At 36.3% G+C, this 20,086-nt stretch overlaps 1 protein-coding gene across 1 annotated transcript; it reads right to left on the bottom strand.

Moving 5' to 3' along the window:
- Positions 1-263: 263 nt before the first annotated feature.
- LOC103552788 (transmembrane serine protease 11B) lies at positions 264-17,053 on the bottom strand. Its single transcript, XM_008523004.2, has 10 exons — positions 16,948-17,053; positions 13,881-13,999; positions 9,503-9,618; positions 9,349-9,416; positions 7,766-7,926; positions 6,093-6,131; positions 5,118-5,295; positions 2,680-2,939; positions 2,181-2,323; positions 264-1,534 (listed from the first exon to the last, which is right to left on the bottom strand). Exons 1-10 carry the CDS (start codon positions 16,953-16,955, stop codon positions 1,373-1,375), a joined length of 1,254 nt encoding a protein of 417 aa, XP_008521226.2. The 5' UTR covers positions 16,956-17,053; the 3' UTR covers positions 264-1,372.
- Positions 17,054-20,086: the final 3,033 nt, after the last annotated feature.

Genomic DNA, 20,086 nt, shown 5'->3' with positions numbered 1-20,086 from the left:
TCAAAAATTCTCTTATTTATATGTTTACTGCCTGGCTTTATCCACTAAATACAGCATCCTTGAAAGGAGATTCTGTGTCTATACCTGACAGTTCCTTGAAAACACTAGGTGTTAAAAAGTAAGTATGACCTGACTGAGAAAGGAGTAGAGAGAGAGAAACACCACCTTGTCACACCTGGTTATGGTTTGGCTTGATATCATTATGCATGTCACTTGAGCCATACTTTATAATAAAGAAAGAATAAGAGTAACATCACAAACAATTGAAGGAAGGAGTATTTTTTTTAGTTTATTTTAGCTGCTTTTCAAATTTTTAGCTACTGTTTTTATTTTAGGAAATTACAAAAGGAAAATTATTTGCAGAGATTACAAAGTCAGCCCTCCATACAACTGCATGCCCACTGTAAGAAGAGCCTGCCCTTGAGGACCTCATATTATTTTTGCACTGAGAGAAGGCAAACAAATGACTAAAGAAAGACATGAAGAAAAGTGTTATATAAATAATCGCAACTTAAAAATAATGTTTAGGGACTGGCTCCATGGCCGAGTGGTTAAGTTCATGCGATCCACTTTGGCGGCCCAGGATTTTACCAGCTCGGATCCTGGGTGCAGACCTAGCACCACTCATCAACCATGCTGAGGCAGCATCCCACATAGCAGAGCCAGAAGGACCTATAACGAGAATATACAGCTATGTACTGGGGGGCTTTGGGGAGAAGAAGAAAAAGAAATCATTTTTAAATTCCTGACTAATTTTGGATCTAAACTCTATGGGGAAATTCACATGAGGGTTACAATTTATCAGAGAAGCTGAAGAGTGACTTTAAGCAAGTAATTTTTCATCTACAAATTGAGAGACTTGGTCTAGCTGAACCTCTGATATCCTTTCTCCACTCCAAGACTGTGTGGTTTTCTGAGGCATACAAACTACCTCACATGTAAATAAAAATTGAACATACATTATTTATCTTACATATTCCAGTCTAACAAAACACAGTGATAATTTATAGAATGGAAAGTAATTTGTTTCGTAGATCCAGCATATATATTCTCATATTAACATAATGTGTATTTTTTTAAATTCTGAAAAATAAATTAAGGTCAATTCTGAAAAAATGGTAAGAGAAATCAGAACTAGGTAATTAACAAAAATATTTTGACCATCTTTTTTCCTTAATTTCCTATATTAGTAAATAGATAAATAAATGTACGTGCAGTGTTTTAGATATAATGAAATATTGGTAAAGACCTTTATGGACTTGTATATAAGAAAATGATTGGCATGCCAACAATCAAAATAAAAAGATTTTGAAGCAACAGATGAGAATACGCTCCAGTTGTCCATATGTTGCATTCCAAAGTTGCTTTTCTTTCAGAGTCCAGTCTTGGAGGTAATCCAATCACGATAAGCAGTCACTCGAGTATAGACACCAGGCTTGTTCTTTTTACCGCATCCCTCACCCCAGCTTACTATTCCAACAAGGTGCCAGATATTTCTAGAGTCAGGGTAAGCTAGTGGTCCACCAGAATCATTCTAGAAGAAAAAGGGAAAAAATTATTCTTGTCCTGTCAAATAATTTCTTTTACCTCTCCTCTGGAGTTACCAATAGCCCCTGGACACTAAAAACAATCCGCCCTCTTTAGGCTTAAAACTGTGGAACTCTAGAATTTATTCAAAACCCAGGACAAACCGAAATATATTGCCTACAGATGCCAAGTGTTGTTTTGGGCAGACCAGAATTTGACTTTATAGTGAGTCTGGCCCTCACTATGGTGAAAGTGCCTTAGCTGGGCCATGATGAAGCCTTTGAGGAATGGGTGACATGAGCACATGCTGAAGCTCCTGCTGCATCTCTGGATTAGGAAGAGGCAGCATTCCAGGTCTGCAGGTTGCCCAGAAAACAGGGCCAAATTTATTTTATTACCTTGTAAGTATTATCCATCATACAAATTTCTAGACTGAAAACTCCATGAGAGCAGGGATTGTGTTCCCCACTGCATCCCCAGCATCTAGGTTGGTGTCTGGTACGTAAGTGGGATTCATAAATATTTGTTATTTGGGTTGAAATAAGAAGTTACTATTTGGTAATTATTAACACAAAAAATATTTTGTATTGGCAAAAACTTCCATTTAATTAGTATTTGGGGATAAAATGACTTGATAATGTATCCAGAGGTACCTGACAGGCATCAGCTTCTCCTGACATGAATCCGGCACATAGCATTGTGTCGGTCACCAAGCCAGCTAATGCATGTGGAGCATTGCAAACTTTGTTGTCGATAATCTTCACAGAGGCCTGTTGAAGTATCACTGGAAGGGGACCTAAAGGCAATAAATTCTGCATATTATGGGGATCATAACTTGTTTGTTGAGACAAAGAACATCTATAGAATAAAACATATTCTTTTGGTCACCAAGGACCAGTCCAGCCCAAGGATAGAGTGGTCTGTCTCTGATGTTTATCACAGCTGGCTGCCTCACACATCGTTCCAATTTTTCCAAATCTCATTCCCAGAGAAATTTTAGAAATTGAAGACAATGCCATGTGTTGGTCTCACCACTTGGTTTTCTTTTCAGTATATTTGCTGATTGGTTAATTGTGTGACAGAGTGATTGATTGATCGCTTATCTGAATAATTATTCCCATGAAGCTATTCTGCTTGTACTGAAAAACTTACCATTCATGTAAAGTGTTCCCCATCCCGTAACTACAACACTGTCGTTATCTGAGAGCTTCATTTTGGCTTCAGGAAGACAAATCCTGCGAACATACTTTGTAAAGGAGACTTCTTCAGCAAGCTGCACAAGGGCAATATCATCATGAACCCCAGGCTTGCTATAATTTTCATGAAAAATAATGTTTTGGACTTTTCGTGTCATATGTGGTCTATTTACTATAGCTCCAAAGTTGACAGTCCAATCTTCTGAATTATTTTTCCTGGAGGACACAATTTAATTAAAGCACACTCAGTTTCTGAGCCACGACATTGTTCATAGTGGTTATTATCTCATAACTCTAAGGCATGAGGTTCCTAAACAACCCTATAAAGCACTTAAATTCTCGTATTTAAAAATGTCTTTGCCATGGGGATGTTTTAAACACTGCAGTCACATAAAAATAGCGCTAAGGACTATTAGAGCTGTCAGCCTTCCACAAATCCTCCTACCTAGTCTCTGACATCTTCTGCTGCTACTTCAGCCCCATCTAGTTTCTGAGCATTTGACTTGGGTAGGAATCATATGACCAGCCTCAGTGGATGGGATCCAGAATCACTCTGATTGCCAAACACCCTGGGTTCCAAGAGCCTGTGGCAGACTCTGGGTTTCTGCATACACAAAAAACTGCAACTTGTTCTTACCCAATCACCCTATTATATTTACCAAGTCAATGCATTTTGGCTTCTAATTTAAATTTGGTGACCAGTTTCTCCAGTTCCCCACTGAAACTCTTTTTCAATTTAGAACCTAACATCTTGTTTAACTATTCTTACTTTCCCTCAAAATGTCAGGTGCTGAGTATTTTTAAGGTTTCAAGACCTACATGTACCTGTGACACTCTTCAATCCTTCCTCCATTCTAAGAACTTTGCTGACTCCACATGCTCAACAGCTGTATTTCTTAAACTTCATTCCCTTAGAATCAACTCAGACTCGACCTTCAGAGATTTATATTTAAAAGTTCTAGTGTGATGCTTAAGCATCTGCTTTCAACATTCACACCAGTTGGTCCATAGCTCATGAACCACTGGGTTTTTTGTTTTTTGGGGGTTTTTTTGGTGAGGGAGATTGGCCCTCAGCTAACATCTGTTGCCAATCTTCCTCTTTTTGCTTGAGGAAGACTGTCACTGAGCTGACATCTGTACCAATATTCCTGCATTTTGCATGTGGCATGCTGCCACAGCATAGCTTGACGAGTGGTGCATAGGTGCATGCCTGGGATCCAAAACCTGGGTCTGCCAAAGCAGAGCATGTAAACTTAACCACTACACCACTGGGCCAACCGCCAAGGACTACTTTTTGAAAGTTGCTTCAGAGAGACAAATCCTACAAATGTGCTTTATAAAAGAGACTTCTTCAGTAAGTAAGAATCTTGCCATGTAGGTCCCTGCTCAATAAAACTAAATTTTTTTTTGCATATTTTCTAATGTTTCCTTTTACAAATCATCTGTACTTCAAATTGCTTGCTATACGTAGAATACAACTTGTGTCCTTCTATCTCCACACATTTAAAGAAGACTGTTTTCCCAACCCGAAATGCATATTATTCTTTCCCATCCACCACCCCTTGCAATCAAATCTTATATCTTTAGGTTCAGATCAAATCTTATATCTTCATACTTCAGCTAGATATGCTCTTTCTTTATCAAATTTCCATACACTTAATATCTGTATCTTACACATGACATTTACTACCCTTTTCTTTTCTGCTTTATACCTTTTTTTTTTTTTTTTTTTGCTGAGGAAGATTCACCATGAACCAACATCTGTGCCAATCTTCCTCTATTTTTTAGTATGTGGACCGTCAGCACAGCATAGCCATTAACAGAGCAGTCTAGGTCTGTGCCCAGGAACCAAACCCCGGCTGCTGAAGCAGAGCACACTGAACTTAACCAGTGGGCCAATGATGCTGGCCCTGCCTTATACCTTTGATATATCACATTTGAATTTCTTCAACTAGATTGTAAACCGCTGGAGGGCAAGAAAAATAAGCACCTAATAACTGGAATCAGACATACCAGAGTTCACGTTCAATTTCTGTTATTTAAGAACTGTATGATCTTGGCCAAGTTACATCACCACTTCTGAACTCTAGTTTCCTCGTCTTTAAATAGGTTAAATTATACCTTCCATACAGAATTATGATTATGATTAAATAAAATCATGTCCATAAAGCACTTAATGTCAGGCCAAACTAGCTATTTGGAAAATGTGAATTGCTTCCATTCACTTTTCCCTTCTTTGTTGCATTTAAATGCTTCCACCGCCCTTCAGTTATGCAGGTAATTGTAAATTCCATATCGACTTGGTGAGCATTCACACATTTAGGTTAACCCCCATAGGCTACCCAAAATAGCCTGCACGCAGAATCCTACATTTAGTCAGACTTTCACTCTTACTTAGAAAAGCAGTGTGCTGCAGACAAAAGCCACCTGCTGCTGATCAGAGACGCTCCACAGTGATGTTGACCTTTCCATTGCATGCTGGCCTGCCATGGCCATGCCCCTGCCAGGGCATTTTTCCCATTCACAATTCGATTGCCTGCTATGATACTGTTGGTCAGTCGTCTCCCACAACCTGAAGAAAAGATTTATTTATACAAGAGCAGGTTGCTTTGATTATGCTTTATGAGAAATATATCTTAAAACATTACTTGAAATTCCTCAGTGATTGTCAGGCATTGCCTAAGCGATGCTGTTTCTTTTCTGGAATGTACTATTGTGGTACCCTATTCCATCTTGGTATGGGTGACTTTTACTTATCTTCTTTTTGGTCTCAAATAGCTTTCAATCACTGAGTTTTATTGTATCTATTTGTTATAATTCTTATCTCTCCAAGTAGATTGCAAAATTCTTGAGGATGGAATCTTTGCTTCATTAGCATCTGCATCTTGCATAGCATATATAGTGCTGTCTATAAGGCCGCATGTGGAGAATGGATACTCCATAAATATCCATTGACTGGATATTTACTTTCATGATACTCTAAAGAGAATTTATTTTAAAAGAACAGAACTGTTTTTTAATTTATAATAGATGTATTTGATACAGTCAAGTTTTGTATTTCTTATTGTCCTAAGTTTTTTTCCCTTAAATCTTGCTTATTTTAACTTTTTCAGATATGATAGTCTTCACTTATGAGTCCATTCTTTGGGATCAGTTCTCATTTCACCCTTTTGGACAACTCCTTACAAATGCTAAAATTCATAGGCCAGTGTTTTTCAAAAAGAAATTCCAGATAGATATCTGTTATATCCAAAAATTTTGAAACACCACTATGGATTTCCACACTATGTACTTCAAGGTCCTTTTTGGAAAAATGATGGAGAAATAGTTGTGAATGTGTTAAATTTATAATAAAGTTTCTAAACTTACAGTTGTTGGTAAGCATTTCAGCATCGGCTTTGCTGATTTCTGAAATTTAAAAAAAACCCATAAAATTGATAAAATATCACCAAGCAATTATCTTCAATCCAAGGACATAAATGCTGAATTTCCTAACCCAATTACACCCAACATTTAACTATTCAGACTAGTTCATGTATTGATTATCAGCCCCTCTCACTGCTACTTGCTATATTTTGACCATGTCTCCACATCTCTACCAGGCAGTATAGGAAAAGAGGAAAGGAAATAAAAAACAAAGCTCTCAATTTTATGATAGCTGTAGTAAAATATTTAGTGAAGTAAAAAGCTGACATTCTCACTAAAAGAGGGGCTGGGCATTATCTTCGGATTTTTTCCCTATGATAATTCTCATTACTCTGAAATACACAGAGTTATCTGTATTTTAAAGAAAAAAATTCCAGTTAGAATTATATTTCATTAGGCCTATCCTGCTCTTCAGAGTCATCTCATTACTAAGACTGAATTTTAAAATTTTGAGAATTTAACTTAATTTCAAGTCTCTTTTCTATTGGGAAGAGACTTCAGAGAGAAAGAGAAGAGTCAAGAACTAAAGGAAAACATGCCAGAGTGCTGACTCTAAATCCCTGGGACACACGGGGGCAGTAACTGATGTAGTCTTCCTTCCCAACAGCTACCCACAGAGGAATTGCATTGCTCTTTTGAGAAGCACTACCTCAAACTCACTTCTCATGAGTGGCCCATTGGTGACAGCGTCTATATTCTTAAGCAAGGGAGCTGTAACTGGCAACAGTCAGCCATGATAGCCTTCAATGACGCTAGGATCAACAGCCAATATGGAAGAACCACAAAATCAGGCTCTGGAACCACATGCTTATCACCTAACAGGCCTTTTAACAACCCACGTGAGAGTTTTAAGACCTTTGCAGAAACTTCATGATCTTTACAAACTTCAAGTTCTGTACTGGGGCAAAATCCTATCATTTTCTTCCCTTGTTTTCTAGGGACTTGTTACAACAATTTTTTTTCTTTAATAGTATTACTCCCATTCTTCCACAGGAAGCAGTGAGAACTCCCTATCCCCAACTTTACTCTTACCCCTGCAACCTCCACACTGAATGATCAAGAAAACCCTAAATCTGTTTCCCGTAATAAGATCCTGCCAACAGTAGAAAGTAGGAGGAATAATGTTTCAATTAGGGCCCTTCACTCCCTATTCCATCACAGCCAACATTCCAAACTCACATGCATGCCTGCACTTTAACCCTCATTCCCATCACTCTTCAGACAAAGACTCCACGGCACTGCCCTTTCCATTACATTGGCAGGAATACTAGAGTTTGGAAAGCATATGTTTTTCTCAGAAAATTCCTTAAACTCTTGGTTCATTTTTTTTTCCTATTACTTTTTAAAAAAATAGTCCATAGGGTGCCGGCCTCATGGTTGAGTGGTTAAATTTCTGCATGCTCTGCTTTGGCAGTCCCAGGTTTACAGGTTTAGATCATGAGTGTGGACCTACTTCACTCATCAGCCATGCTTTGGAGGTATCACACATACAAAAGAGAGGAAGATTGGCACAGATGTTAGCTCAGGGCAAATCTTCCTCACCAGAAAAAAAAAGAAAAAGAAAAATAATAATTCAGAAACTTAAGTATAGAAAATAATGGAAATAAGTGAAATACCTATAAGTTTAATGGAAGTGGGAACTGCATTCCAGGATGCCATGTTGTCTTTCAATATCTGATGTAAGATAGCTTCGATTTCAGTCTTCATTCTATCCCTCTTTGCTGGAGGAAACTTGAATGTCAGCTGTAACTGTACACTGGAGCCACTGAGATAAGGACTAGAAACAACAGAAACGTTCTAGTGTGTTGCTTCTTGATTTTTTTAGATATTTTGTGAACACATTGAATTTCCCACATTTCACTTATCATATGTCCTTTACATATATTACAGAACAATGCTCAGATATTGTCCCAGTATGTATAAAGTGCAAGGGTTCCTGAAGATCTTCTGACTGATTCTGAGGAATTGTTCATGGAAGATGTGAATCACAAACTAATCCAAGTATTTCAAATACATATAAGAAACTGAGGACTAGCCAACAAATGATTAGCATGAGATTTTATTATGACACAGTAAAAACTCTGTTCTTGTACAGATATTTTCTATTACTTAATCTTAGAGAAAGAAGTAAATGAGAGTTTAAATGCAGGAACGAGAAGCATTCAAAAGATAACTCCTAGCATATATTCAAGAGCCACTACTAAGCTTCTTTCTATAGTTTCTTATACATGTCTACTCCAATAGATCTGTACAAGGAGAAAGCTCAGAAAGATAACACTAAGGCATGGGAATAATCTCCATTAGCTATATTTTCAGTACATTCTTTTTATTAATCAGGAAAGGAGATTAATTCATTTTGGAAGATTTTCAGACCAAAAGCCATATTAATCACAACTTTTTAAAAACCCACAACTATTTTCAAATAATTATGATCGATTCTTCAATTGGTCTTTGAAGGTTTTTGTTTAGCTGTAGGTAAGTAGGTTGGTTGGTTGGTTGGTTGTTTGGCCAGCTGGATTTTTTTGTTTGTTTTGTTTTGGAAGTTCAGAATTCCCCAGAATAAATATTGACAATGCCCAAAATATAAGTCCTCTCTCTCTTTATCGCTCATGCCTGTTTTCTATGATACCCTCCGCCCTGCATCCCTTCCTACCACCACCACCCTCAAGCACACTTCAAAGACATTTTTAGACAAATGTTATCTTAAGTGAGTCACTTTGCTCCACAGTTATTACAGTGATGGTAATGACTAGAGGACAAAAGAGAATTATTTTAGAAAAGGTATGGCCAGATGGATAGGGATGAGAGAAGAGGTGGCTAGTATTAGGGTAGCCAACAATCAGGTTGGACTCCTTGTTTTCCATAGGGTTACAATTATCTTTCGTCATAGAAGTCAGTTAAGACAGACTGCCACCAACAACCTTGCAATTCTCCCTCTCAAGTATGGAGATTATAGATTTGTATGGAACAGTTCCTACCCCGAACAGAAATTTGCTAAATACAATGACACTTTAATTTACGGGGAATTCTTTTTTCTTTCTTTCTTTCTTTCTCTCTCTCTTTTCTTTCTTTCCTTCTTTCCTTCGCTCTCTGTCTTTCTCTCTCTCTTTCTATTTTTTTGCTGTTATTTAAAACCAGGGCTGATGTGACATTCGACCTACTTCCCTTTCCATAAGATTCCGAATGAATTGGTACTTACAGAAGTTTGATGACCTGCGAGTTGGTATATTCTTTGTATAAACTAGAATTTTGAAATGCATCGGACATCTGTCAAGAGGAAAAAAACAAAAGAGCCGCCATGTCTATTTCAATCAAATTTATAATGAAATTAATCAAAGAAATCTCTGACTCACCTTAGTCTCAATATCTTTGTTCAGATCTGTACTGGCTTGTGAAGCTGCATTTTCACAACTATCATTGTATGTAACTCCAGAAATATGAAAATCACCTTGGTAATAATAAGTCTTTCCTGTGAAATAAAGACATACTCCATTGTAAAAGGGGAAGTGGCCTCAAGTGCTTCCATATTTTTCTCTCAAAATTAACATTCGATCTAGCTTTGGAAATAACGAGAGGGAGGGAGAAAATCAGAGGAGGGAAATGGAGGAGAATGAATATACACTTATTTTAGAAATGGCAACTACCCAGCAGTCATGAAATGATTCCCCCACTTCATTCGTATGATAATAGACGTCACTGTCCAGCTAAGGCCACTGATCCCCTCAGCATCCTCCTCAAAACAGCAATCTAGGCAGCCAATAGCAATTTACCTGAGTATGCAATAGAGATGAAACCTATTTTTCATGTATAATCTAAATCCTTAGCCTAGTGATTGCGCAATTAATCTTTCTAAGCAGTTCTGATACAGGAAACATTACAAACATCTTCCTTCACTTTCTGGATGATCTACAGGCTCTTGTACCATTTCTCATACCCCTTTGCCTGTCGGCCTGCCTTCCACTCCTTCGAAGTCGTTCCTTCAGGGCGTCGTGCTGCCCTTCCACTTCCCTACAGCATATAGTGCCTGGGGCTTGATGTGTGTTACAAGGTCTCACATCCCCATTCCTTCGCATCCCCAAATGTAAACTGCTTCACCTGGTATACTAAGCCACCATAATTTACAACAGGACAAGCTTAGAGTTAGTTCTTCCAGGTCAAATATGTACTTTTGAAAAATAGAAATCAATATGGAATTAGCCATTCATATATTTTGAGAACGATTATGCTTTGGATCCACCTTAAAAAGCACCACATGGTCTCTAACGAGTGCTAACAATAGACTTTGAAAACTGTGATTTCTGAACTGAAATAATTAATTGTCCTGGAAGTCAGAAGGATCATTTCAATCTAAAGTAAAAATTAGTTTCCTGTATTCCTATAGTTTCCTATATTTTCCCTCATGGTAACCAGTGCATATGAAAAGCAAATGTCAGGTTCTGCCTAACAAATTACCCAAGGTCATTCTGGAAAGAATAATGCATGTGAAGTTAGAGGAACTCATTCAAGCCCTGCCATAAACTGGCTGTGCCACCTTGGCAGACTGCTTTAGCCTGCTGGGATTTTTTTTTTCACTAATAAAGACTAAATTGCAATAAATAAACTCCAAGACTCTCTTTTTAATCTGTGAAGTTTATTGCTAAATAGAAGATCAAACAACTAGAATCTGCTAACTTTGAGTTACATCCAGTGTGCTGAACTTAGGTATTTACAGGTAAGCAGATTAATTTGTCAAAAGTCATGTATATCATGCCCCTATTAAAAAAACCATGGTGTTTCGATATATGACTCTGGTTATAATACTACTGGAAAATTGGACTGATTTGAGGTGCCATTTTTAAGTTAATTTTCACTTGATATTGTTATGAACCAAAACAATTTGTTGTGTATCCCTAAATTTCTTATGTTGAAGCCCTAACCCCCAATGTGACTGTATCTGGAGATGAGACCCTTAACAAGGTAATTAAGACTAAATCAGATTATAAGGTTGAGAGCCTAATTCAATAGGACTGGTGTCCTTTTAAGAAGAGGAAGAGACACTGGAGACCTCTCTCTCTTTCTTTCTCTCCCGGTATGCATACAAAGAAAAGTTCATATGAGGCTACAACGAAAAGGCAGCCTTCTGCAAGTCAGGAAGAGAGGTCTCAACAGAAACCAGCTCTGCTGACACTTTGATCTTGGACTTCCAGCTTCCAGAACTGTGAGAAAATAAATGTCCGAGTTTAAGCCACCTGGTCTGTGGTATTTTGTCATGGCAGCCTGAACTGAATAATACAATAATTTAGATAAATTAAATGGAAATCTACTTTATACCCTAAACTGTGGCTGATTTTCAGTTTTATAGACATAGGAACAGTCAGTCTTTACATGATAATCTGCCCCCAATCCCAAAGTTCATGATAAAAATCTTCTATCTTAAGATAGAAATATACTTTATTACCTTTCTAAAACATTGTTTTAGATTCATAGGTTGTAATACTATCTATATATCAGAATCACTACAGAGCTTCTAAAAGGCAGACATGAGCAGGTCCTGCCCCAGTCCCACTGGATCAGAAAAACTGAGGTGGGGCCTAGGGAATGAGCACTTCTTTAAAAGAGCTCCACAAGTGATTTTGAGGGGAAGCCAGAGTTTTGAGCTATTAGATAAACTATCTGAAGGATTTTAGAATTGTTTATAAGTGTGTATGTAAAATTTGGAAATAGTTTTGTTACATGAAAGAGCTGAACCAAAGTCCTTTCTAGAATAATGATCTTTCCGGAATATTAATCTCCGAGTTAATACAAGAAGTAGAAATCCAAAAATAAAGAAATGTCTTGAGAAACAATAGATATGTTCAGACAGGGAAAGTAATTTCAAACCACTTGAATGAGAGATTACTCTAGTTGTCATCCAACTCAGGTTGCTCTCAATGTTAACAAAGATTATATTGGTTCCTAAGCCAGAATCCTAGAGCAAACCCATCTTTCAAACTGACTTTAAACAATCTTTTACAACAAGAGTTTGAGCGTCCGTTTTTATATCACAAGGAGCCCAGTTCTATTAATTTAACTTCAAGTAATGTAAGCCTGTCTAGCCTTGTATCTGAAAACGTAGGTGGTTGACCATGTAGAGAAATCCAAGGATGAATTCTTGTCCTACACACTTCCTGCTCAAGCCAGGATGTAGTTCTCCCTTTGGCTTCATTCGTGTCCATTAATGCATTGTTTCTCCAGAAGAATAACTTGTTAAAATTCAAACTATATTTTGGAAGGGTAACTAATTAAGCTACTGGACTTCTTCACAGGGTCTTGATTCGGTAAACTTAGAGCACTGACCTTAAGGAAATTAGGTGAAGAATGTTATTTTTTTTTCAACAACACAAGTGTAGGGACTTGTGTATCTTTTTTTTTGTGCAGGGAAGGATTTGCCCTGAGCCTAACATCTGTTGTCAATCTTCCTCTTTTTTTTTCCTCCTCAAAGCCCCCTAGTGCATGATTGTATATCTTAGTTGTAAGTCCTTCTAGTTCTTCTATGTGAACTCTTGCCACAGCATGGCAACTGAGAGAGGAGTGGTGTGGTTCCACAACCAGGAAATGAACCCAGGCCACCGATGTGGTCAAAGCACTGAACTTTAACCACTAGACCATCAGGGCTGGCCCAAGAATGTCATGTTTCAATGAGTAGAGTCAAGGAGAGAACAGAAGGATCCATACTGTGGAAAGTTCATGGATAGACATGACAGGAAAGAGACTATGAGCATATGCTACCCTTCTGACGGACAAGTTTTGAAATTTGAAATTTGAAATCAAGATGACTGAGGAAAAGCAAAGTGGAAGAGACCAGGTAGAAAGAAAAACTGGAATTGTCACTGAATCAGGAAAAATTTATAGACAGTGCATACCTGTATAAGATAATATGTTTCAGAGGAATAAAACTCAGAAAAATCATGATAAAGTAGAATAATACATTTCAAATATTAAGCTCTGGGTTTGTGCTCAGATATGCCACTAAAAAGCCCATGCTATCAAGCAAGTCACTCAACTTTCTTGAGCCTACGTTCCCAAGTGAAAATAGAGAAAGTAGTACAGCTTTCTCTCCCTAGCTCAAAGGATTATTTAGAGCATCAAGCAGAATAACACATGTCAAATTATTTAAAAATATTAAATGGTTACACAAATTTAAGTGTTCGTTTTTCTGAAAGAAAAAATAAATGGAAAAACCAAGCTTTCTGAGTGCAGTGTTAATAAAAATTTTAAAAATAAGATCAAGTTATATGAAGGTTCAGCCATTCTACCACTCTTGACTATCTACTATTAGAAGAACCATTTGTGGATTATCCAACATTGCTACTTACCAATTGTATCTTAACAACCAATACCAGAATTGAGCTAAGAAGACTAGGGATCTCCAAAGTTGAGGTATATTTACTAAAAGATGTAAGAATTCAACTACAAACCTACTATATAAGCTTCTTTATTGACAATAAATATTGGCATCAAAGTATTGAGCATTTCAGTCTTGCCCATACTCCAAGAACTAGTGATATAGTGTGGATCAAGGAGGCATCTGATTCAAAAGAATTTATAAACTTTGGTGTCAAATAATAGAGAATTTTGATGTTGAAATAAGATAGTAAGTAGAAGATAAAATTTCCATGAAGAAACTTAATATTCATGGTGTTCCTTGTCAATTTCTAAAAGCAAAAGGAGATTTAGTAATAATGGTGAAAATTGAAAATAGTCAATACTGACCAACTGCCAGAAAATGAACAAGGAGACCAATAGTTACTCCCAAGATTGCCATCACTCCAAGGAAAATAAGGACCATCATCCATAGTGGCCGAGATCTTCTCTCTGAAGATATGCCGTGCCTATGAAAAGAGGAAAATGGCTCAAATCAGATGACAGACATTCTAAATCTACCTGTCTCTCCTCCAACACATACAACATGATTTATAATTTATACATTAGGCCATTATGTTAGCTTAAAACATACTCACCTCAAATGCCTCCAAGAGGAGAGACCCTGATGCTCATTCATTTAATAAATCATATTTGAGTACTATTTTACATGCTGGGGATATAGCACTGAGCAAAATAGACATGGTTTTCTGTTTTCGTGTTCCTGAGGAGAAACTTATTTGCTCTTTTTACTTACCTAAAGCAGGTTACAAAACATTAAGTATGGTCTGATTGTATTTTTGTAAACTCTAGCCACATCATGTACTTGGACATATATAAATTTATAAACACAAATATATAATATAATATCATTTATATATTTAATTAAATGTGGAAAGAAACATCATGATGTCAACTGCAGTTATCCCATGTTATAAGATTATGGGTAGATTTTTCTTTTTTGTTTATTTTTTCCCTAACTATATTTTCTAATGTTTCTACAATAAACATGGATTATTTGTATAATATAAATTAACAGGTAGGTAAGTTTCATTAACAAAACCAATCAATTAAACAAAAAGTAATCAGAAAATGATGTGACTTGGCATCATACAGATAGAGTGGTCTAGGGTTACTATTAGGTGTTACGGCCACCCTTAGTCTAATCTATGTAAGGTTTGGACACTAGTTATTCTCCATATCTTCAAAGACATGATGTCATGAAATTGCCCATTTGGAGGAAGAGCTGTAACATCCACACAAAAAAATCTGATTTCAAATTTCAAAATAACCTCAGCTGTTTCTTCAATCTCTTTCCATTCTGCATTATCTTAAAAAAAAAAACTCGCAAAACAGAAGAGTGTGTATTCAGCAGATATATTTAGCAGATTAGATATTCTCTATGAATATGAGAATCTTTTTGGATCAAGTGATTTTTATCTACAGAAGTTCTTCTTGAAAAAGAAAAGACTACCTTATGCCGCTACTGTGCAACTCCACCCAGTCTTTTCTCCTCTTTGTTCTGTTCTCTGTTCTTAATCCTACCTCTTCCTTATTCTTCTTTTGATGACTTGTTAATTAGTTTCTCCCAGGACCAACATTATTTGTCAGAGCTCTTCAAAGAAACTCCCTATTTCAGATACATTCCATGAATCCTTTCATACTGTAATTCTGCTGTTTAATCTCATCCTCAGAGCAAAAAGGCTATAGGCACAGTGTTTCTCATACTAGATGAATCACACTTTCAATGAGTATGTAACCAACAACAATATTTATAATATTATTAATATCTGATGACATGTTTCTTCTAATGACTAGAAAAGTTCGCAGTGATGGTGAGGTCTCAACTTTGTTTTGTATTAGACAGTTGTAACACTCTGGTAGCTTAGTGTTTCTGAAACATGCATATTAGTTTGCAGGATTCAAACATTACATACCCTAAGTAGTGATTCTAAAGTGGCTGAGATGTTTTCTATACAAATAATCACTACATTACTCCTTACAAATGCTTTTCTTTGAAATCCCCTTTTAGATGCTCTGGAAAGTTCTAAAGAACACATATTGTTGACTATAGCATTGATATGGCTTTTTTCTCCTCATTATGGATTTCTTCTTGCCATAAACAATTAAGGAGATTCTTTTATATCTAAAAGATCACTGTAGTTTATGATTTATTCAACCTTTCCTTTAGTAAATGTAATGCATGGAATCTAGGAATTGAATACTATTTTTGAATAACAGCTGAAATTTTTAAAATTATTTTCTAAATATCGAAAAACTTCCATTCTTAAAACAATTTACTCTTTCATTTACCACATTAATTTTTGGCCATAGTTTTTTTCTAAAGGTAGGAATTTACATTCCAGGAAGAACCCTTCATTTAACAAAGACAATAAGTTAAAAATTAAATTTCAATGAATTTAACCAACTCCATATACTTAACAAAACCATAATTGCCTCACTTTTGGAGTGAATCTACTTCAAGTAAGGGCTCATTGCTGTTCTGTCATAATCATTCATTCACTTTAATCAAATTACAATAATAATGTTCATAAAAATGATGGTAACTACATTATTCACAATTCTAAAACATCAATCTCACTATAATTTATACTCCCAGTCCATACCAGGTATCGACTCCTAGATTAGATTCCCTTATAACCACGTTTTGATATTACATTACCAGTTAAACTACAAAGCATAGCAAACTATTATTTTCATTTATTCAACTTCACTTACAGACCATTTAAATTAGATTCTCCTGAATTCTGTTACATAGTGGAGAGTGATAATGCAAGATTCCAGTGCAAAATTCCCCAAATTTTATAAAGATAAAACTTTTATATATATAGAGAGAGAGAGAGGACTTTAAATCACTAGGGAGAGAGTTGTGAATAAGGAATAGAGAAATTAATGATCAAAGGAGTTGAATGGCCTCCGCCTGTGACTTTCTCCTGGAACTCTTGGGAAGCAGATAGCATATAGAAGGGAACTCATTTGAAAATCTATGAAGTTTTGAGGACCCCCTGCAGTTTGCCAGCTGCTAATTCAGAATACATGTTGTAAAGTACATTATTTCAGAAATCTATACAGGCATTCAGAGCTTTTAATTTCTAAAAATTTTATATTAAAAAGTATGATTTCAATTACATTACTAGAGAATAAAAATGGTAGGGTTCTTATGAATGGTTATAAAAAACGGTATGCAAAATTTTGCTGAAATCTGATTCTTTTTTTCCAGCTTTCTGAAACTTTCCTAGAGACTTCAGACCTCAGAAACAATATCATGTTTCTTGACACTGTCCAGAAATAAAAATCTAAATTATAGAAAGCAATCATTTAACAAAAAGCTAGAAGATACTCTGTAGCAACTTGTTAGCTTTTGTAGACTTAATCTCCCAAATAAAATCCCATTTACCTGTACATAATATCTGATTGTCGAGGTGGTGTCAGGGACAACAGTGATGATGATGATGATGTTGACAACGATGATAGTGATAACAAAAATAAAGACCTTCTGGTGTAGCTTTTAAGGTGACCGATGTTTCATAGGTTTATGTGCTACATCCAGTGTTGATTCGTTTGTTTATATGGGCTGGGTGAAATGTAGAGAACAAATAAGATGGAACTAGTCTGACTAGTGTGAATGACTGTCATATTTCCATGGTTTCAAGATAGGAGTCATCCAGGGAATGACAAACTTCCTTGACTTGGCTATTTAGAAAAAAAATAATAGTCTTGCATTGGTCACCTAAAAGGTACACCCAAGAAATAGCATCATAGTTAATTGGGATAATCCTAACTCCGTGTTTGACCAATTCTATTATACTGGCTTCTTCCTCCTTAATTGAAACCACCTATAACTAAGTGGAATTTTTTTGACAACTGACTTTTCACAAGGTACTGACATAACTAATATTACCATCATTCTGGTGTAAATGAAATCCTGTTTCATTGTGGTTTACATTTGCATTCCCCAATTACCAGAGAGAATGATCATTTCACATATTTTTAGGAGGATCTGGGTTTCCTCTTCTAAGAATCCTGTTCGTAAATTTAGCTTATTTGGGGGGGGGGGTATCTTTTTTCTTATGGATATATGTGAGTTCTCTATCTATACTACATATAGCAGTTCTGCACGTAAGGAACTTAGAAGTTGCCACTCTATCCTAACAAGTTCAAAGCTGAACAGACTGAGAAATCAACAGCTATCTTTGGATCCATGACAGAAGGAAGGACACAGGGTAAACTGCTGCCCCCAAAATCAGAGAGACAGACATGCAAATATAGCAAGTCTTATCCCAGTCAAGAATTAGAAGCAGAAACCTCTATAGGAACCAGTGCCAGGGTAGGAAAACCTGAATTGTAATTGACAAATTGCTGGAGGTTCATGTGGACAACGCAGAGAGTTAAATAATCCAAGGGGACCCAGTCAAGGGGGTGTGGGCACAATATTGTGAGAGTTAGCTCCAAAAACTCAACCAGGTTCCCACAATAAATATCAATGAGAAATCTCTTTGGGCTACTGGCAGGGGGAGAGAAAAAAGAACTATTTTGAAATATTGCAAAGCCCTCTATTCTTCTTAACAAGGCCTGCCCTCAGGGATAGCTAGTTAAGCAGATCCTAAACTGCTAAGGTATTATCAGACCCTAACTGACTTGGAGAAGGGAAATATCCAACTTCAGATCATTCTACCAGCCTATCCCACCTAAAAGCAGGGGAGGAAACTGGGAAGCACTTGTGAAGTTCACAGTCCAGAGGTACACAGGCTCACTAGAAGTAGACCTAATCACAGAACTATAGAATGTGTCCCCTCCCCACCACACCTTACCACCACATTATTAAAAGTCTGTTTATAGCAGTTTCTTTTACCGGGTACATCACATCCGGCTATCAAGAAAAAATTACAAAGCATACCAAAAGGCAGAAAAGAGAGCAAGCATCAGAACCAGACATAGCAAGGATGTTGAAATTATCAGACTAGGAATTTTAAACAATTATGATTAATATGCTAAGGGCTCTAATGGATAAATTAGCATGCAAGAACTCTAATGGATAAAATAGCATGCAAGAACAGATGGGAAATGTAAGCAGAGAGATGGAAGTCCCATGAAAAAAACAAAAAGAAATGCTAGAAATAAAAAACACATAGAAATGAAGAATGCCTTTGATGGGGCATAGCAATCCTTAATATGTATGCACCTAACAACAGCGTGTCAAACTACCTGAAGCAAAAACTGATAGAACTACCAGGAGAAATAGATAAATCCATTATCATAGATGGAGACTTCAACACCCCTCTATCAGAAATGGACAGATCCAGCAGGCAGAAAATCAGTCAGGATATGAGTTGAACTCAACACCATCAATCAACCGGATATACTTGACATCTATAGACTACTTCATCTAACAGTAGCAAAATACATATTCCTTTCAAGATCACGTGGAATATTCACCAAGATATACCACATTCTGGGCCATAAAACGCACCTTAACAAATTTAAAAGAATAGCTATCATACAATGTCTCCTCTCAGATCACAATAGAATTAACCCAGAAATCGATAACAGAAAAATAACTGGAAATCCCAAATTATGTGGAGATTAAACGATATACTTCTACATAACACATGAGTCAAAGAGAAATCTCAAGAGAAATTTAAACGCATTTTGAACTAAAAGAAAATGAAACCAGAACTTATCAAAATGTGTGGGATGCAGTGAAAGCAGTGTTTAGAGGGAAAGTTATAGCACTGAATGCATATTACAAAAAGAAGACAGTTCTCAAATCAATAATTTACGTTTCCAACTTAGGAAATTAGAAAGGAAGAACAAATTAAATCCAAAGTAAGCAGAGGAGAAGAAATAATATAAGTAGAGCAGAATTAAACGAAATTGAAAACAGGAAATAAATGGAGAAAATCAATTAAACCAAAAGATGGTTCTTTGAAAAGATCAATAAGCCTCTAGCCAGGCTAACTAAGAAAAAAAGAGAGGATACAAATTACTAACATCAAAAATGAAAGAGGGACCATCACTACAAGTCCTACGGACATTAAAAGGATAATAAAGGAACAGTGTGAACAAGTCTATTCCTGAAAATTTCATAATCTAGATGAAATGGACCTATTCCCTGAAAAACATAATCTGCCAAAATTTACACAATAAGAAATAGATAATATGAATAAGCCTATATCTATTAAAGAAATCAAATTAGTAATAAAAATCTTACAATAACTAAAAACTGGTGAATTATACCCAACATTTAAGGAAGAAATTATACCAACTTTCTACACTCTCCTTTCAGAGGCTAGAAGCAGAGAACATACTTCCTAACTCATTCTATAAGGCCAGCATTATCCTAAAACCAAAACCAGACATAGACTTTATAAGAAAAGAAAATTACAGGCCAATATCTCTCATCAGTGTAGATGCAAAAGTCTGCAACAAAATATTAGCAAATTGAATCCAAAAAGTATAAAAAGAATTATACACCATGACCAAGTAGGGATTTATCCCAGGTATGCAAGACTGGTTCAACATTTTAAATCAACTAA

The sequence above is a fragment of the Equus przewalskii genome, chromosome 3 (genome assembly GCF_037783145.1).
Source record: "Equus przewalskii isolate Varuska chromosome 3, EquPr2, whole genome shotgun sequence".
Taxonomy (NCBI): domain Eukaryota; kingdom Metazoa; phylum Chordata; class Mammalia; order Perissodactyla; family Equidae; genus Equus; species Equus przewalskii.
Note: the sequence above shows the minus strand (reverse complement) of the source record. Positions and strands in the feature narration are given on the sequence as shown.

Excerpts from the sequence above, each read along its gene's own strand:
- LOC103552788 (XM_008523004.2), bottom strand. Across the intron at positions 7,927-9,348 it reads TCGCAGGTCATCAAACTTCT|TCCTTATCTCAGTGGCTCCA; the intron begins GTAAGTACCAAT and ends TGTTGTTTCTAG. Across the intron at positions 2,940-5,117 it reads GCAGCACACTGCTTTTCTAA|GAAAAATAATTCAGAAGATT; the intron begins GTAAGAGTGAAA and ends TGTGTCCTCCAG.